This window comes from Aulostomus chinensis, chromosome 12 (assembly GCF_037954235.1).
Source record: "Aulostomus chinensis isolate RoL2024-O1b breed Wild chromosome 12, RoL_Achi_v1.0, whole genome shotgun sequence".
Taxonomy (NCBI): domain Eukaryota; kingdom Metazoa; phylum Chordata; class Actinopteri; order Syngnathiformes; family Aulostomidae; genus Aulostomus; species Aulostomus chinensis.
In genome coordinates this window covers 700,363-718,221 of record NC_141331.1, presented here as the reverse complement: position 1 = coordinate 718,221, position 17,859 = coordinate 700,363, and the positions used below count along the sequence as shown (strand labels likewise).

General features: G+C 42.8%; 1 protein-coding gene across 1 annotated transcript in view; it reads left to right on the top strand.

Annotated features, from left to right (window-relative positions):
• Window positions 1–17,859, top strand: part of LOC147251642 (titin-like) — a 204,696-nt gene that overhangs the window by 85,694 nt on the left and 101,143 nt on the right. Inside the window, exons 92-113 of the mRNA XM_086221100.1 lie at window positions 1,154–2,239; window positions 4,319–4,390; window positions 4,637–4,726; window positions 4,837–4,920; window positions 5,394–5,438; window positions 5,798–7,438; window positions 7,922–7,972; window positions 8,086–8,481; window positions 8,569–8,847; window positions 9,239–9,508; window positions 9,612–9,751; window positions 9,851–9,977; window positions 10,914–11,180; window positions 11,309–11,575; window positions 11,766–12,029; window positions 12,899–13,038; window positions 13,214–13,340; window positions 13,628–13,894; window positions 14,675–14,941; window positions 15,043–15,309; window positions 16,236–16,375; window positions 16,814–16,940. Of these exons, the coding sequence (XP_086077226.1) occupies window positions 1,154–2,239; window positions 4,319–4,390; window positions 4,637–4,726; window positions 4,837–4,920; window positions 5,394–5,438; window positions 5,798–7,438; window positions 7,922–7,972; window positions 8,086–8,481; window positions 8,569–8,847; window positions 9,239–9,508; window positions 9,612–9,751; window positions 9,851–9,977; window positions 10,914–11,180; window positions 11,309–11,575; window positions 11,766–12,029; window positions 12,899–13,038; window positions 13,214–13,340; window positions 13,628–13,894; window positions 14,675–14,941; window positions 15,043–15,309; window positions 16,236–16,375; window positions 16,814–16,940 (6,414 nt within the window). The remainder of the gene's footprint in view (window positions 1–1,153; window positions 2,240–4,318; window positions 4,391–4,636; window positions 4,727–4,836; window positions 4,921–5,393; window positions 5,439–5,797; window positions 7,439–7,921; window positions 7,973–8,085; window positions 8,482–8,568; window positions 8,848–9,238; window positions 9,509–9,611; window positions 9,752–9,850; window positions 9,978–10,913; window positions 11,181–11,308; window positions 11,576–11,765; window positions 12,030–12,898; window positions 13,039–13,213; window positions 13,341–13,627; window positions 13,895–14,674; window positions 14,942–15,042; window positions 15,310–16,235; window positions 16,376–16,813; window positions 16,941–17,859) is intronic.

Sequence of the window (17,859 nt, the reverse complement as noted above, 5' to 3'; positions counted from 1 at the left end):
GAAGAGCACAGACTGTGTGCACCAAGTAAACAAGAGCTTACTGTGTCAGAGATTTTCCCCAAAAAAGAGAAAATGGAACAAGACAAACACAAGATAATATGTAAATCTGAAAAAACAATAGAAGAAATGGCGTCAGGTCCTCTCACAGACCCAAAGAAACCTGTTAAATCAAAGCAACCTAAAAGAAAAAGTTTAGGTCCACCTGAAATCAACACAAAACTCAAAAATACAGACTGTAAGTTAATTGATGAGGAAATTCATCCAACAGAGAGTGAAACAGTAGAACTAAAAGATACCAAACTTGAGGAAATTCTTCTGGAAGATGACCAGCTGAAATTCAGTTCAGTTACAGGTGAAACTTTTAAAGTTGAAGAGGCAAAACCAACCCAAGACCAATTTAAAAAGGACATTTCAGTAACACCTATGATGGAGAAAACTTCAGAAAAGTTGCAAACAGAAGTAGCTGAGTCAATATCCCAGAGGGAGAGACGAAAAAAGTCTGTTAAAGCTGAAAAAAATACAGATGAAAAAGTCCCAACAACAGTCCTCACAGTACCTGAAAGAGTGGCAACTGTTAAAAAGAGCAAAGTAGCAAACACTGAGTTTGATTCTAAGATAGAGCAAGATAGTGGAGATGATGTTGCTAGGACTGAAAGAATTGAAAGGCCTCAGCTGATGAAAACACAAAAGGTAAAGAAACCAAAGCCTGCAGATATTGTAGATGAATCAGTAGTTGTTGGAATCGTCAAAAAACCCCAAATGAATCCTAATGATGAGAAGAAAAACAAACAGATAGAGCAACCTTTGGTAAGAGTTGATGTCCCAAGGGAAAGTAGGCTTGATAAAACCAACAAAGAGGAGACACCAGAGCTTGTTTGTCCCACAAACAATGTTGGTTCGAAAGAGAAAGGATCAAAGTCAGAAAAATTTACAAATATACCAATTGCAGATGTCCAGGCTAAAACAGTCTCAGATGAATACATTTGTCTGTCTCCTTTTGAAGCAGTCAAAATAAATCAGGAACAATGTATACAAAAGACTTGGGTGAAACCTGAGATTGTCAAAGATGTTAACATTGTATGTGAGGATGTGGTGAAAGATATTCGACTACAAGATGAGAAGTCAAACATTGTCCCATTTATGTGTAAAACAGGGAAGACCGATCAAAATGAAAAGAAAACCCAGAAAAAGCAGGAGCCACTGGACAACACAACCTCAGAGATGATTGAGCCTTGCATCTTTGCGCAGGCTCAAAAAGAGGAGTCAGAACTAACTTCCCCAAAGCCAGAGGCAACTAGAACAGTAGAACTGCAGAAGCCACGGCCAGGCAAAGAGACTCTAATGCCCCGTAGAGAAGTGCACGCTAAGACAGTCACAATCAAAGAGGAATATGGGACAGCTACTCCATTTGAAGGTCCAGAAACCAAACAACAAAGAACAGACAGAAAGATCTCATTGGCACCTGTCATGGAGGTGGTGTTTGCCAAATCTCAGATCGTTAAAGATGGAGAAGTGAAATCAGGCATCCTCCAGAAATTCACCCCTCCTGGTGAGTGGGTTAAAGACATAACATCAAGAAAAGAGGGCATCTTTGAGCAGGATGACATTAGTCCAAAGACAAGGGAGAGCAGAGGAGATACTGTATCAGAAACAGAGACAAAATTTGACCAAATCAAAGATGCAATGGTTAAAGTTCCACCCCTCAGAGAGAAAGTGTCTGAACGGCCAGAGCCAAGTCAGAGAAAGTCCTCCATTGCAGTTGAACCACAAGCAGCGTATCAACTTTCTGTGGTGGAGCCAGAAACTCCAGAGAAAGTTATAGACCTGGACAAAACCATCAGTGTACTTCCAGCTGTGGAGACAGAGTCCAAACAGAAACCAACTGAAAACATGGCAGCCCTCCCCCCCTTATTGCATGCAACAAAAACACAGGCATCATCAGAAAAAGAGGAGTCAGAACTAACTTCCCCAAAGCCAGAGGCAACTAGAACAGTAGAACTGCAGAAGCCACGGCCAGGCAAAGAGACTCTAATGCCCCGTAGAGAAGTGCACGCTAAGACAGTCACAATCAAAGAGGAATATGGGACAGCTACTCCATTTGAAGGTCCAGAAACCAAACAACAAAGAACAGACAGAAAGATCTCATTGGCACCTGTCATGGAGGTGGTGTTTGCCAAATCTCAGATCGTTAAAGATGGAGAAGTGAAATCAGGCATCCTCCAGAAATTCACCCCTCCTGGTGAGTGGGTTAAAGACATAACATCAAGAAAAGAGGGCATCTTTGAGCAGGATGACATTAGTCCAAAGACAAGGGAGAGCAGAGGAGATACTGTATCAGAAACAGAGACAAAATTTGACCAAATCAAAGATGCAATGGTTAAAGTTCCACCCCTCAGAGAGAAAGTGTCTGAACGGCCAGAGCCAAGTCAGAGAAAGTCCTCCATTGCAGTTGAACCACAAGCAGCGTATCAACTTTCTGTGGTGGAGCCAGAAACTCCAGAGAAAGTTATAGACCTGGACAAAACCATCAGTGTACTTCCAGCTGTGGAGACAGAGTCCAAACAGAAACCAACTGAAAACATGGCAGCCCTCCCCCCCTTATTGCATGCAACAAAAACACAGGCATCATCAGAAAAAGAGGAGTCAGAACTAACTTCCCCAAAGCCAGAGGCAACTAGAACAGTAGAACTGCAGAAGCCACGGCCAGGCAAAGAGACTCTAATGCCCCGTAAAGAAGTGCACGCTAAGACAGTCACAATCAAGGGTTGTCTTTTCAAAGAAATTGAACATCAACAAAAGGACGCTTCTAAGTCAGATGAGCGCAGGCTGAAGTTGGGTCGAATTGAGCAGAAAGTGCAGGGAAATATGTTGCTGGATGAAACACTTGCTGATAAAACTACCAGACTTATTCCCATTGACAGACATGAAACAAGCGTGGACTCTACTACTGAAGAATTGCAACTCAGCCAAGAAATGTCTAAAAATTACCCCAGGACAGCTGATATTTACATTAGGAAACAAGCTGAAATCAGAAAGTCTGATTTGATTGAAGATGAGAAGAAGTCAAAAGTAGTCACGGGTAACCCTAAAGCTCCTATTGAAGTAATGGAAATGATGCAGGGCTGCATTATTGACAAGTCTGCAGCAATGTCAGCACCACATAAGAAAAAGGATATTACAACTGTATCTGCTAAAATAGAAGTTCAAGATGAATCGAGTCAGTCTAAAACAGTCGCCACTGAAGCTGAGGTGACTTCTGTAGAAGGAATAGCATTGGAAAAGGAACCGGGTGGAAGACAACCCACAGTTACGTTATTGCTCGATGCACCAAAAGATTCATTAATGGATGGTGTTGCACTGGCAAAGCAACAAGCCAAGACAACAATGATGGAGAAAGACACAATCACAAAGATTATTGAAAAGGGAAAATCAGAAATAAAAACTGCTCCAGAACAAATGAGGCTAGAGATGTTTGTTCAAGACACAAAAAGATTTGAGAAAATGTGTCTATCTAAAGAGATGGAGCATAACAAACCTACAACACTTAAGTCAGAGAGTGCTGCTGATCTGACGCTCACAGTCAGAGAACCATCAGTAACATATCAGACTAAACCAAAGATGACAGGTGAAAAAACTACTGAAGACAAAACAGACTCTTCGGGAGTGTTTCCAGAATTCACAGAAGAATCCACTCAGAATCAGGAATCGGAGGTGGAGTGGTTTTGTCTGGAAGGACATGTCCGATACATCCCTCTCCAGGAGGGAGAAGATGGAGGGCTTCGCCCCATCATAGACACAAAAGTTTTGTTGTTGGAGACAGAAGAGAGGGAAAATGTCTCCGTTGAAGATGTCTCCAGAGGTAGAGACCGAAACACGTGATATGTGGCACGTTTTTTTGACTTGAGCACCAACATTGTTGAGCACCTGGTTGTCACTCTCTTCAGGACCAGTTTCATACCACCCATCTTGTTTGGGCACACTATGTTTTTATGGTTTCTGTAAAGTTCTGTCGTGTTGACGGTGTTGTAACACCTGATGTCTAAACTACCAGTTTCATATTTTTCCATGTTTGTTGTGTCCAGTGTGTATCACCATGTCTGTTTGAATCAAGAAAAAAATTGTTTTGCACGCATCAAGTGCAGATTATTTCCACAGAAATGTCTTTGAAAAATGTAACGGAAGCAAAATGCATAACCTTTTCAAACTCGGCCCTCTAGTTAGCCTGTTTGGATGGTAGGTCTTTCTGTGTCCTGTCCTTGCATGCTTCATCCTGTCAGTCTCATTGGTGATCTGATTGTCACATAATGTCATTTCAAAGTTCCTGTGAGGGAGAAGGAGTCACCACCACAACGCAAAGAACCACTGCAAAAGCCAGCTACTCCTCTGGAAGGTACCTAACCTCTGATTTTAATGTGTTTTGGTGTCAGTGTGATTTCTTTAGACATTCATAAAAGAATGTCACTCTTGACCATAACTTGGTCTTTTAAGACCTTATCTGGAAGAGACCTAAGACACTACCAGATGGTAGTAATGAGAGAGGAGTCGCCAGAATAATCAGCATTCTGCTGTCAAGCTGTCATTGGTAGATAACGTGTATGGAGCTTTCTGTTCACTCCCCTTTATGCATCTCCTCAAGAGAGCAAACCACAGGCTCCTGTCAAAGGGCCTGAAGATGCTGACAAATCTAAGAAGCTGGAAAAGAGAATGACTCCAGAAACCAAGCCAGGTATTCAAGGAAGCATTCTTAATGACTGGTACACCACATTTTCTGATTTTAGAAAAACTGTGTTTTAGTTTTCTGTGACACTTGAATTTGCTCTTCTTTTATAATTGAAGAGATTAAGCCACAGCTTGTTGTGAAGGCTGATGAATCCCCCAAGATGGTTGAGGAAGAAGAAAAAACAGTATTTCTCGATACAGGTAGAAGTATTTGTTGAAAAACTGATGATGAAACATCTTTGTTGGTGCTTTCTGTCCTTCTCATCTTATTTGATCACTGCACATGTTGACCAGCTTTCATGAAACCCCCTCAATGTTGTCTGTTTGTCCATCCGTCCTCTCCTGGTCAGTTTGATCCTCAGAAGCAGGACAATCTCTTCATGTTTTGTTGCATTTGAATGTTGTCTGTCCATTTTTAATAATCAATTGAGTGGACTAAAGCATGCCACTATTGCCCTTGGACACAACTTAATTTCATCTCTTGATTTTTACTTAACTGTTTTTTTTAAATTGCCAACTAAATCACAGGATACTGGAGTACTTTGAATTGTGTCATCAAAGTTCATTTTTAAGTGATTTTAGAATGTGTTTGATGATGAATTTTCCAAGTTTTCAAATGTTCCTCTGAGTAAATGACCCAGTTAACAACTTTCTGAACTATACCTTTGCATTAGATGAAACCAAGGGACCTGTCCAAGCACCAGGAGGGGTTAAGAAAGGTAGGAAAAACAATTGCCTTTCTTTTTTGAAGTGTTCAGGTATCAGAGATAAATATATAGTCCCCTATGTCAGCGGTGGTACCAAATCGAAACGCTTTGAGACATAGCAGTTTTTAGGAGACCATCGGAGTAAAGAAATCAATTGACCACTAAATTATTTCAAGGTTATCACAAACAATAATTTTGAAAAATGGTTTAATGGTTAATTTTTTTTTAATATGCCATGTTTTGTCATAATTGTATCGTTTTGTCCTAGCTTTGTGTCTGTCCCCTTGTACATGTTTTCGTCTGTATTGGCAAATACTTTAGTCACTGTCAGTATATTTTCAATAAATATTATCAAACTTTTGCTGCCTCAGAAATGGCTCTGCGCAAAAAAAGTAAAATTCCTTCAGAAGAGGCTGGGACATTTGAGATTCCCACCTTGAGGAAAACCACCCCGATCATGAAAGGAATGGAGGAGGAGCAGGAAATGATCAAACTGAAGAAGGTTCCATCAGTCCCCCAGAAAGAGGCTGAGGAAGAACTCAAACTGAAGAAGGTCACCAAGACTACTGTGTTTAATGTTGAGGAGATGGTTCACATAGAAGAGGCTGTTGAGATGTCATTCCCCTCAAGGAGAACTGCAGAGGAGAGGAAACCTCAAGACAAAGCAGATATGGTGAAAGAGCTAGAAACCGTAAAACCTAAAGAAGAACATAAAGAAGCTCCTAAAGAAGCATGGACCCGCCACAAAGGTACTCTAAAAGATGAGAAACCAGTAGATGAGATTTCTTTAAAGAAGACTCCCAAGGCTCCAAAAGAGGAGGAACCTTCCTCTTTTGATGCAGCTTTTAAGAAAGTGAAAAAATTACCTTCAGATGAAGTAGAACCAGAGGTAGTAAAATTGAAACCATTTCAGAAGCCAGTTGAGAAAGCAGAGGAGCCAGAGAGAGATAAAATTCAGAGACCAGACAGGGACACTGTGGCTTTCCAGAAGGGAGAGAGGACCCACAGAGAGGCAGGGGCTAAAGAACCCGCCAAGAAACATGAAAGAGCTCCAACAGAGGCAAAGGAACCACTAGCCAAAGTGGTGAAGCCAGTAGACAAGAAAAAAACTCCAGAGGAAGAGGCCGAAGAAGCTAAAGCACCTACCAAGGTGAAGAAAATCCCAACTCAGGAGCCAGAGGCAGAGAGTGCCAAGCTGAAGCCTATCTCCAGGACTTCAAAAGAGGCTGTAGAGCCTGAGAAGAAACCACCAGAGGAGAAAGAGAGGAAGCCTTCTGATGACCTGGGCCTTTGTCGCACAAGTCCAGATGAGAGACTGAAAGAACAAGAAAAACAGTCTAAACTAAGGAAAACTGAGATCCCTGAAGCTCCCAAGAAGAAGCCAGAGAAGCCAAAGCAGGCTGAACCAGTTCCATTGGAGAAGACAGTGTCTCCTGTTTCAGCTTCTGTTGAAAAGCCTGAGAAGGTCTCTGAGGAGCCCAAACCTCTGCAGCCAAAAAAGGGAGTAATGCTGAAAGCAAAAGAAGATAAGGGAGAAGTTTCTTTGATGCCTGTGGAACAGCTCAAGAAAGTTGATCTGAAAAAGACACCATCTCCCAAGGTTGAAAAGCTTAAGGAAGCAGAGGCGGTCCCTATTGAGAGGAAGCTGAGTGTTGATAAACTCAAAAAGATTCCTAAAACAGTCACACCAAAAGACTCTGCCGAAGCTGTCACTCTCAAAAAAGTCCCTGAGAAGCCCTCATCAGAAGAGAAGGTTGTCGAACCAGTGAAGCCGGGTGAAGACAAGGTTCCCCTGGTGAAGGAAGTTTCTCCTGGTGCAGTGCAGATGAAGAAAGTTGCCACACAGCCAGAGGAGGAGGTGCTAGAGGAGGAGTTTGTGCAAGAGGAGGAGGCTGAACAGGTGGAAGAAGCCTGGGGCTGGGAACTGGTTCCCCAAGAGAGTTATGGCTCTGAAGACTGGGAAGGTGACACAGAGGAAGGTGCTCTGGAGGTGCCCGGGGTGGCCAGGAGAGGTGAGATGGTGACGGCCCCAATTCATTTGGTTACAACCGGGAAAATCTTCCATCATGCCCTGAATAATCTCAACCCATTGCCACTTCATGCGTCCATCTACATGTACCTCATCATATCTTACCATCTCCATCTCTTGTGTTTAATCATCATCTGTGTGTCATCATGTCAGGTCAAATTCATGTGCTATATTTCATGTGTGTGTCCTCCATTGTCGTATCATTCCTGTCAGTCCAACTTTTCCTACTTGTACATTTCCATTCATTTTATTGGTTCATGGTGTGAAGCTACATTTTCCATCTGTCTTTCTGGTCCACATTGAGTAGCATTGATGCGTTCCATTCACATTCATGATTTTGTTTGATTTACCATCAGCCCATATTCTCCAATTGTTTGGAATAGACATTTCTGTAAATTGCATATTTATGAAGACAGTGACACAGTAACTAGGTAGTGATGAATTAATTTAACCTGTCTCTGAACAGAGGGACAACCAGCAGAAGAAGCTGGAAGAGGCAGAGGCAGAGGGCTAAAACGTGAGTGTAGAGTCTTTATAAATCATTATACCAGTGGATTCTCTGAGGAGATTGCACCTCAGAACCCCTCTGAAAGTCAAATAAGAATGAAGTCTTGTCAATTTATTTTCCAGCTAAGCAGACGCCATCTCCTGGAGAAGGCAGAGGCCGTGGTCTCAGGCCTGGTGGAAGAGGCACACCACCCCCGGAGGATCCTTTTGGGGGCTTCAAGCTCAAAGCCGTCCCGCTGAAGTTCATCAAGAAGCTTCAGGATATTGTGCTGCAGGAGGCGGAGTCAATCGGCTCTTCTGCTGTGTTTGAGTGTGAGGTCTCGCCTTCTACTGCCATCACTTCCTGGATGAAAGATGGCAGCAACCTGAGAGAGAGCCCCAAGCACAAGTTCACCTCTGATGGCAAAGATCGCAAGTTGAACATTATTGATGTCCAACTATCGGACACCGGCGAGTACACCTGTGTGGCCAAGAATGCAGGAAAGGAAATATCCTGCACAGCCAAACTGATTGTTGAAGGTAACAATGTCTTTTCTCTGTCATGAAAATGTCCTCAAAGATGCCATGATCTTTCTTCAGTTTCATTGCCATATCATCTCTCTATAGAGCTACCTGTGAAATGGATCAAGGAGTTGGAGGAGGAGACCTCAGCAATGAAGGGTCAGCCTCTGTACCTTACCTGTGAACTGAACAAAGAGAGAGATGTCATTTGGAAGAAGAATGGTGAGGTCCTGAAGAAGAAAGCCAACAAGATTCAGATAAACATCATCGGAATGCAGCATGCTGTTACCATCCAGAACACCACTGAACAGGAAGCTGGTGTGTACTCCTGTGAAGTATCTGGCCAGGAAGATGTAAAGACGTCCACAAATGTCAAAGTGATTGGTAAGCAGGATTGAACATGCACTCAACAATGAAACACACATGGGTGCCAGCACTTCCTACAGAAGTACTGTTTTGATTTTTGTGGTACTTCAAGTATTTGGTTTCTTTGACATTACCACATGGCATACCATTAAGAAATAGTTCATGAGGGTTTATTTCTATGCTGATGACATACAAAAGTTGTTTTTGAGATTTAGATTATATTAAATAGGATATATATCATTTTCAACCCCATAAAACTTAATTTAGCCTCTACCCAAACGTAACAGTAAATCACTGAAAACCACATTCATTGTGTGGTGGTAATTACTATTCTTACAGTGTAGTAGTACCATGTACTGTATACTGTGTCGTACAGTGTAATGGATAGTGAGTCCATCCTGTTTAACAGAAATCATCAAAGATTGGATTGTCAAACCTCTGAGAGACCAGCATGTGAAGCCAAAGGCCTCCGCAACATTCAAATGTGAGCTCTTCAAGGACACACCCAACTGGAAGTGGCTCAAAGGAGAGAATGAGATCACTCCTTCTGATAAGATTGAGATCAAAAAGGAAGGAAAGGAGCTGACACTCACCATCAAGAACTGCCAGCCCGATGATGTGGCAGAGTACGCCATGGAGGTGGAAGGGCGTGTCTACACTGCCAAGCTCACACTAGGAGGTTCTAATCTACGACTACTTTACTATGCACCAGTTTATCAATTATTAACCTACCTTTCTATCAAATGGTCAATATTAATTCACTAATACAATCACTTTCTTAGAGAGGGAGGCTGACATATTGAAGCCCCTTGCCAGTGTTGAGGTGGTTGAGAAGGAAAATGCTACGTTTGAGACAGAGATCTCTGAGGATGATGTTCCAGGAGAATGGAAACTCAAAGGAGAGGTTTTAACCAGATCCCCGGTAAGACCTGTCACGTCTAGACACAAGTCAATGTATGAATCTGCCCATTTTCGACATTTTCTAGTATTCCATATAAATATACATCAATGAATTCCTCAGACATGCGACATTCAGATGGAGAATGGAGTGCGTAGGCTTATCCTGAAAAACTGCCAACTGGACCAGGCCGGTGAAGTGTCCTACCAGGCTCTGAATGCCATCACAAGTGCAATGCTGAATGTTAAAGGTAAGCTGTTACTTTTAATATCCTGGGGAAAACTTCAATTTGTCACAATTTTGAAAAATTAATTGTAAAAATAAAGGTGTAAGGTCCATTGGCAATCAATAAAGCAGTATGGCACAAGTGCGGACCTTAGATCTTTATTTAATAGGGCCGATGTGTGAATTTTTTTATTACATCATTTATAACGAAAGCATGCTGTCCAGAAAGCCCACATTTTTACGTTTGTCGTACAGTCTGTGTCATAGTGATGTCACTCTGTGGTCGCACTGTCTGTGGTTACATGTTTGATGTTGAATCTACGCTCAGTGGCCAGTTTATTGGTGACACCATCCACAGATTCTTCAGTCGGCTACTTTCTTCACCTTTGCTGAGTCTAACCCTTAGTTAGCAGCAGATCTTGCCCAGCAATTACCAACAAGCTGATGAGAGAGCAGAATTACAAATCTAGTGGGGAAAACAGCCTGAAGAATGAAGACTGGAGCATCCTGACAGAAGAGTATACACTGAAGTGATTTGTTTTGGGTGAAAGACCCTTTTTACCTTCATCCTTGATGACTTCATTTCAACCTTCTCTTCATGAATTCCCTACGTGCAGCCCTACTTTGCTGACCCTTTTCCAAAATGATCCTGGGTTCCTGAGGAAATATCAGTTTGATAAGTTGACCTGAATAAATGAAGCTTTACCCAAGAGATTTTCTGCAAGCAGGTTTGAATTACCAGGAATTTTTATCAGTGAGCCACAATTGTTGCAAGAAGGGTCATCACAAGGTTATTTTTAATGTCAGCAGGCACTGGGTATCCTGGCGGTAAGACTCTGAAGGCTTTTAGAGCTACTTCAAGTGTGTGTGTGTGTGTAAACATGTTTGATTGGCCACTGGTCGTTGACTGTAATCCTGTTGTGTTTTGTTGACCTTCTGTGCCTGTCACTTTCTGACCCAGAAATCGAAATGGACTTTGTTGTCCCACTGAAGGATGTTTCTGTGCCTGAAAAGAAACAGGCCAAGTTTGAGTGCACCATCACGAAGGATGTCCCTAAGGTCATGTGGTATCGAGGCGCTGACATCATTACCCCAGACCAAAAATATGACATCATCGATGATGAAAAGAAGCATATGCTAATCATTAACTGTTGTGAGTTTGATGATGAAGATGAATATATAATTGAGGTTTTGGACAAAAAATCAACAGCGAGACTATCAGTGGAGGGTAAGTTCTAGACCACCAGGACTGGGCATGGCTCTCATCAGGACCTGTTTCACGACCCAATTCATTGAGTTGGTTGCTTCCTCTCTTGCACTAACTCATATGGATGTGTCTTCCTAATGTAATTATAGGTATCAGACTCAAATTTATTTCACCAATCAAAGACCAGACTGTGAAGGAGGGCAACACAGCTCGGTTTGAGCTGGAGCTCTCTCATGAGAACATACCTGTCACCTGGTACAAGAACGATCTTAAAATCCACCCAAGCAGAATGGTGGTCACGCATGTGGAGGGAAAGAAGCATGTGCTGGAGATAAAGGAAGTGACTCTTGATGATATTTGCCAAATAAAAGCTGAGGCTAAAGGAATCCCTTCCATGGCCAACCTGACAGTTATAGGTAACGCCAAGAAAACTCTTCTTCACTGTGTCTACTACTTCTTTCCAACGTTGTCTTTGTTTGTGTCTGTCCATGTTCAGAAATTGCCCATCTGTATTGTTTGTCTTTCAATGTCTTCATATTGCATTTGTGTTCTGTACATGTATTGTGTATATGCAATGAAGAGTCACCCCAAATGTCCCCATTTCAGAGGGAGATGCATACTTCACCGTTAAACTGCAGGATTATACTGCAGTGGAGAAAGACAAGGTGGTTCTAGATTGTGAGCTCAACAAAGACGTTGATGTCATGTGGTACCACAATGAAGCCGAAGTTAAGGCCTCTAAGATGGTTTCCATTAAGGCTGAGGGCAAACGCAGAACCCTCGTAATCAAGAGAGTCAATGACCAAGACAAAGGACAGTATTTGTGTGATTGTGGAACTGACAAGACAACAGCAACACTTCACATTGAAGGTAAAATACAGGTTTTGTCACTAGTATTAAGGCATCTTAGGCACCCTAATGGAGCTTCACCTCCTCACTTCACCTCATGGCCATTCTGGCCCATCACTGTAAACACCTCTGTAGCACCACTATCAACACTCAGTCCAGCCCTCTTAATCAGATAGAAAACCACTACAAGACTTCTGGAATCTCTCTTCAAGTTTTGGAAGGTCTGGTTATCTTGTAGTGGTGTGCAACGGGCAGTACAGTATGTCTAGTAGTTTGTGCAGTTGTATTGTCTGTGGTTGGTTTCTTTGTTTTTGTTTTGTGGGCTGATGAAGTCACTTCTTCAAAGGGTCCTCATGGTTCCTGTTGCAGAACTTGACTCTCTGAAGGTGCCTGTCACTTCGAGGACCTAACAGGTCTTTTTTTTAAGCTTAGACCAGTCCAAATTAAATGGCTTGTCAACAAATTTAACTTTCATCATTCAAGACAGTCCAGGTACTGCTGGTCAGGTGATTGGCTGGTTCATAACTAGCCACCACTGGGAACCTTTTCATAGTTTATGGTCCTTTAAAAGGTTGTTCACTGGGTGTAATGGTAGCACAGTGGTTAGCACTGTCGGCACTGTTGCCTCATAGGAAGTCGGTCCCAGTTTTGAGTCCTGGCCTTTGGAGTGTGGAGTTTGCCCTTGGGCTCTGTTTCTGTGTGGGGTTGCTCCCATTGCTCTGGTTTCCCCCACAATCCAAAAAAAACAAAGAAAAAAAAGGTTGCTCAAAGCCTAAAACTATTATGTCTTCATAGGTCTGTCTTTGTCCAAATGATTCTATGTGAATTCACTCTGTGGTCTTTCATGTTTGGACATCTTAAGTGAGTTGTTCCCCTTTCTTCAATGTCAGCTCGCCACATCAAGGTAGTTCGGCCAGTATATGGCGTTGAGGTGTTTGATGGAGAGACTGCTCATTTTGAGGTCGAGCTCAGCGAAGATGATGTCCATGGCCAGTGGAAACTGAACGGAGAAGTCCTCAGTCCATCTGCTGTATGTCTCTGTAGATATTCTCTCAATTCATTTTCATTCTCACAACATCAGGAAGCGTCATGAATGTTCCACCTCTAAACAAGAAATCGTGATAGCTCATGATGCCGGTGAATTGACCCCGTCTTTGAGTCCTTATGTTTTAACTGAAATACTGGAGTTTGTTGGCAATCTGCAGGATGTTGAAATCGTGGAGGACGGCGCCAAACACACTCTGGTCTTGTACAACTGCAAAGTGCCTCAGACAGGCGAGGTGGCATTTACTGCCGCCAACGCCAAGTGTTCGGCTAACCTGAAAGTGAAGGGTGAGCGTTCACCTCCTTACCTCCCACTCCTTCCTTTCAAACCTGAGCACTCAGTTGTTCTTTCTGCTCCACATTTATCTTTTACTCCTTCATTGATAAATGTAGTAGTGATTTGCATTCGACGAATGTTAAATACTACTACTTTGTGAATACTAAGATCACAAAAACCTTTTGTATTATTTCTTTGCACCTTTGGCTCTCCGACCTCAATTAACTTCCCTTAACACAACTTTGGAATTGTGAGAACTTTGCATCTTAATATTAACCGTATGTGTCTGAACCTACAGAGCTGCCCGTGTCTTTCATTACGCCTTTGACGGACGTGCACGTGTATGAAAAGGATGAGGCCAGGTTTGAGCTGGAAATATCTAGAGAGCCCAAAAGCTTCCGTTGGCTGAAGGGTTCTCAGGAGTTGTCTAAAGATGACAAGTTTGAACTGCTGGTGGAGGGAAAGAAACACACTCTTATCGTAAAATCTGCCAGATATGAAGATGAAGCCAAGTACATGTTTGAGGCCGAAGATAAGAGAACGTCTGGGAGGCTGATTATTCAAGGTCGGTCACTATGTGGCCCCTGTCTTTCTTCCTCTGTCAATGGTGTATTTGCCAAAAGCCTTTCAACAACTCAATGGCCAAAAGTATGAAAGTGTGTGTTAGCTACCTTCTGACCTGGTTCTGTGTCCCTGCTAGACAACGGTAAGAAATGCTGTCCAAGCTTTGGCCTGTGAGTTCTGATCTGACATGCTTTACAACATTGGGTTGAACTGGAGCACAACATCTCACCAATGCTCTGATGCCTGAGTGGGATCAACCAAAGAAGATGAGATAGTGAACACTTAAAAATCAAAATGTCTATCTACATGCATTTGCATATGCACATGTAGAATATCCGACTGACTGTCATGCCTGGTCCTAGTGTAATGCCATGGCAACCATAAAGTCAAACTTCAGATAAGGAAAGGTCCTGTTTCTGCTTCGGATTAGATCCGCCGCTAGAACAGTCATCTTCTAGCATGCCAAACAGGTTCAGCTCCAAATAAGAGAAACCATCTGGATATTTGGTAAAACGTTTTAAATTAAGAATGTTGTGAATTCGTCAGCCTTTCAGGTACCGATTGAGTTGTTTGGTGAATGCTTTTTGGCAAATATTAATTCAATATACTAAAGTGACTTGAACACTTTGTGGTTATAATCTGTGTATTTAGATTTAAAATACCCTGTCACAGCCACCTGTTAAATTTCATATATCACATACTTTTATATATATATATATATATATATATATATATATATATATATATATATATACACATACATACAATTTCTGTTTGTCAGGCATTCGACTTGAGTTTATCAAACCAATCAAGGACGTGACGGTGAAGGAACGGGAAACGGCAGAGTTCAGTGTTGAACTCTCTCATGAAAACATCACGGTGGTCTGGTACAAAAATGACGTGCGTCTTCATCCCAGCAAAGTGGTGCACATGTCTGACCAGGGAAAAGTTCACACACTGGCCTTCAAGGAGGTCACCATTGATGACACGTCCATGATCAAAGTGGAGGCCATGGACAAGAGCTCAGAGGCCATGCTCAACGTGCTTGGTCAGTCATCGAGTAGCTTTTCGTCATCAAACTGTGATTGTTACATCCATATATCTGATTGAACGTATTTGAACTGTATTTTCCTGGTTGTCTCAATGCAGAAGGTGACCTCTACTTCACAGTCAAGCTCCAGAACTACACCGCCATTGAAAAGGATGAGGTGACTCAATCCTGTGAGCTGAGCAAGGCCGTCGGCAAAGTCAAATGGTTCAAAGATGGTAACGAAATCTTTCCCTCCAAGAACATTCTCCTCCAATCAGATGGCAAGAAGCGTATACTGGTGCTCAAGAAGACAGCAAAGACTGACATGGGCATATACACCTGCGACTGTGGCACCGACAAAACCACAGCCGAGCTGAACATCGAAGGTAATACGACCTCCAGGCGACACCACAGAACCTCGGTCAGGAATGCAGATTCAGACCTTCGCCAACTGCCACCACGCCACCGCTCATCTCCCTTCTGTCCTCCATTGATGTTTGTCTGAATGTTATGTGTGTGTTGTTACTCTAGAGGATCATCCGACTGCATGATAAGATGTCTGAGGACACACAGAGACATCCTGACTGTTCTGTTCATGTCTCTTCTCTCAGATGTCCAGTCACGAGTTCACATACATGTCAAAATACTTGTAAACTTAGACTTTCTACCCACATTCACAGCTCCAGTTGCTTGAAAGCAGCAGAAGAAGCATCTGGAAACATTCAGGGTCAAGTAAATTTTCGCATAGCAGATGTCTGTCTGTGATATATATTTTATAACACGATATATCTGTTAACATCGATCGAGCAGGCCTCAAGGTCACCTGATAAGAAAAAAGAAAGACACTTAGGACGCATTCTATAGGTCAATTAAACTTTGAGCTGTTGGAAACTTTTTCTATGAAATTATCAGAAAACTGGTTTCCTGCTCATTTGTCACCATTTGCTTGCTCTGCTGCTGTTGGCAATAATTAGACATTTAAACTGTCCCTGAATCACCTGTGAGGAGACGTGTCCTCATCAGCGTTTCTATGGGGACGGTGTAGAGACGATGTTGACAGTCAGGTTGTTGTCTGCAGTTTCTCTGTGTGTCTGCTTCTGCCAAACTGTAAGTCGCTCTGAATGAGAGCGTCAGCTCCATCCTCGCTCCGTCGACTGTCTCCATGTCCTCAGTCTGTTCTCCAGCAGTGTTCAGACATGTGTCTCACTGCTGAGGCCGACCTCAAACTTCCTGTTGGACTGCTGCGACTGTTCTACTCAGTCAGCTTCACCTCATGCTTGCTTGTCACTAATGTCTGTTTAATCCTCTACAGAGCGTGACATCAAGGTGGTCCGTCCTCTGTACAGCGTGGAGGTCACAGAGACGGAGACAGCCAAGTTTGAGACCGAAATTTCAGAGGAGGATCTCCACGCCACCTGGAAGCTGAAGGGAGACATGCTGCACCCCTCAGCAGTAAGATGACACTCTAATACATCTTAACATTGTTTGACTTTCAACTGGTCAGAAGGAAATTCTGCTGCATTTCCTTTCATGTCGAGTATTCTAGGAACCAGCAGTACATTTGGTTACATGATTCAGTCACTGCGAAACCTACTGTGGTCTTTTTGTATGAAAGCTCCTCTCATAATAGATGCTAAATTGTAAGACACCCTTTTCTACATAACAGACTGTATATATTTTTATTTATATTTTTATGTGCATCTGCACTGTAAGAATTTACTTTAGTTTAGTTTATTGGACTGCATTCACCAACAGCATCACAACAAATTCCTCGTATGTATAAAATCATACTTGGCAATAAAGTCTTTTCTGATTCTGATTCAAATCCAAACTGACATGAAGATTCTGTCCATAGCTTGAGTTTGATGAAGTGCTGCTCTCATTTCTCAGGATGTGGAGATCAAGGAAGAGGGAACACGACACATTTTGATCCTTTTCAATTGTCGCAAGGACATGGCCGGAAGCGTGGACTTCTCTGCAGCCAACGCCAAATCCTCGGCTCAGCTCAGGGTCAAAGGTGATGAAACAACACTCATGTCAGGCACAAAGAGTCCCTGTGTAGATTCCTTCTTGCATCTTACTTGAATGATAAATGCTGTTAAGAATGAACCTTTTACATATAGAGTGGCTCAGGCATGAGGTGTGTTTGCAGTCCAAAAGGAAGTGATCATGTCAGGGTTGAGGTGTGTTTGCAGTCCAAAAGGAAGTGATCATGTCAGGGTTGAGGTGTGTTTGCAGTCCAACAGGAAGGGATCATGTCAGGGTTGAGGTGTGTTTGCAGTCCAAAAGGAAGTGATCATGTCAGGGTTGAGGTGTGTTTGCAGTCCAACAGGAAGGGATCATGTCAGGGTTGAGGTGTGTTTGCAGTCCAAAAGGAAGTGATCATGTCAGGGTTGAGGTGTGTTTGCAGTCCAACAGGAAGGGATCATGTCAGGGTTGAGGTGTGTTTGCAGTCCAAAAGGAAGTGATCATGTCAGGGTTGAGGTGTGTTTGTAGTCCAAAAGGAAGTGATCATGTCAGGGTTGAGGTGTGTTTGCAGTCCAACAGGAAGTGATCATGTCAGGGTTGAGGTGTGTTTGCAGTCCAAAAGGAAGTGATCATGTCAGGGTTGAGGTGTGTTTGCAGTCCAACAGGAAGGGATCATGTCAGGCATGAGGTGTGTTTGCAGTCCAACAGGAAGGGATCATGTCAGGGTTGAGGTGTGTTTGCAGTCCAAAAGGAAGTGATCATGTCAGGGTTGAGGTGTGTTTGTAGTCCAAAAGGAAGTGATCATGTCAGGGTTGAGGTGTGTTTGCAGTCCAACAGGAAGGGATCATGTCAGGGTTGAGGTGTGTTTGCAGTCCAAAAGGAAGTGATCATGTCAGGGTTGAGGTGTGTTTGCAGTCCAACAGGAAGTGATCATGTCAGGGTTGAGGTGTGTTTGCAGTCCAACAGGA